Below are 1,682 nucleotides of genomic sequence, written 5' to 3'. Positions count from 1 at the left end.
GGGCAACACGGCCCCCTTGGCCCCTGCAGGTGCTGTCACAGGGTGCAGGAGGATCCTCTCCACACAGACCCTGGAGGAAGCCACCAGCAGTGGCTGGCTGCAATATTTTAACCAAAAGGGACAGAAAATGCCACCAGTGACACTGTAAGCCCCTGGAGACCTGCAGGAAGGTCTGAAAGTCCCTCCAGACCCTGGCCAGATGAGAGAGCTTCACCCAAAGCTGTTCCTGGGCTTTCTCCAGGAGCTTCACAGAGAGATTCCAGCCCCTCCAGCCGTGTGTCCCAGCTGATCCCATCCCTGCTACAAGTCCCTCCTGACCAGCAGTAGCCACGGGAGCACGGCCGCCAGCATGGCCAGGGTCAGCACGAGCATCACGGCCAGGGCCATGGGGGACTGGCAGCACTTCAGCCCCAGGGCAGGGCTGGACGACACCGAGCTGGCCCTGCTCCTCCTGCCCGGGGAGCCGCAGTCCGAGGCCACCAGGGGCATGCCGTGGTCACTGATGACAAAGATGTGAGCTTCCCGTGCCAGCACCCCCGGCAGCCCCGGCGAGCACCGCTCCAGGCTCTGCACCGGCATCACGAAGTGACTGGGCACCACCAGCGTGTTGCTGGCCTCGCTTTTGGCCGGGTGGGACAAGGAGGATGGCGACAGCGGCATCTCCAGCGTGCGGGGGCTGCTGGGCGGCCACAGAGCCCTCTTCTTGCTGAGGAAGGTGACGTAGCGGCACACGGGGCAGATGATGCTGCTCTGGACGTGCCCGTCCAGCTTGGCCGACAGCAGGCACTTCACCAGGCAGTCGTGGCAGAAGGTGTGGCCGCAGCTGAGCCGCCGGTGCGTGGCCTCCAGGGGCTGGAACTTCTCGTAGCACACGGGGCACTCGGCCGGGGCACCCTCCTTGCTGGAGGTCTCGGACATCCCTGCTGTGCTGGCCGCGGGAGCTCCCTGGCTGCCAGGGAGAGGCACGAGGGAGTTAATTAGGGTCTGCTGGCAGTGATTAGCATGGTCCATCTCTTCAGATCTCCTCCTCCTCCTCGCTGCTCTCTTGGCACTGCCCTTCACCCCTGGCAGGAGGAGGGATGGGTGCCTGGCATGGTTAAAGCTCCCAGAGCTGCCCCTGGGGCAAGGGACTGGTGGTGGGAGGATCTCAGCTCCAGAGCCCTCCAGGGCAATAATCCCTGGCTAAAAACCACGGAGACAAAGGGCTGAGCCCCTGGATGGAGCCGTGTCTGCTGAATTGCTGGCACTGACTGTGTTATTCCAAGCACAGGTTGTGTCACGAGTGCCTCTGTGCTCAGCTGCAGCTGCTGGCAGCTGGGAGCTCCCATCCCACCATGGAAGCTGCCAAGGACAGGGAGATGCTCCCATCCCAGAGACCTCTGAGGGGCCTGGGGCAGCTTGGAGCAGGCAGGCTGGTGGAGCAGGGAGATGGCCAGGGAGGTGACACAGCCAGGGCAGGCAGCAAACACCCACAGCAGGCTCCCTCCAGGCTGCTGGGGGATGGCCCAGGCTGGTGGCCAGGCCGTGGTGATGGCCAGGCCATGGCATCTCCAGGCCATGTCCACGCTCAGGCTGGAGCTGGGTGCAGCAAGCCTGTGTCAGGGTTAGTCAGAGAGGGGGGAAGGCAGAGCCAGCCCTGTCCAGCTGCCCTGGCCTCAGAGCAGGGCAGTGTGGGGAGCTCT

General features: G+C 64.3%; 1 protein-coding gene across 1 annotated transcript; it reads right to left on the bottom strand.

Annotated features, from left to right (window-relative positions):
- Positions 1-300: 300 nt before the first annotated feature.
- Positions 301-918, bottom strand: RNF222 (ring finger protein 222). Its single transcript, XM_033076415.1, has one exon. It carries the CDS (start codon positions 916-918, stop codon positions 301-303), a length of 618 nt encoding a protein of 205 aa, XP_032932306.1.
- Positions 919-1,682: the final 764 nt, after the last annotated feature.

Source organism: Catharus ustulatus, chromosome 20 (genome assembly GCF_009819885.2).
Source record: "Catharus ustulatus isolate bCatUst1 chromosome 20, bCatUst1.pri.v2, whole genome shotgun sequence".
In the NCBI taxonomy this organism is placed as follows: Eukaryota; Metazoa; Chordata; class Aves; order Passeriformes; family Turdidae; genus Catharus; species Catharus ustulatus.
Note: the sequence above shows the minus strand (reverse complement) of the source record. Positions and strands in the feature narration are given on the sequence as shown.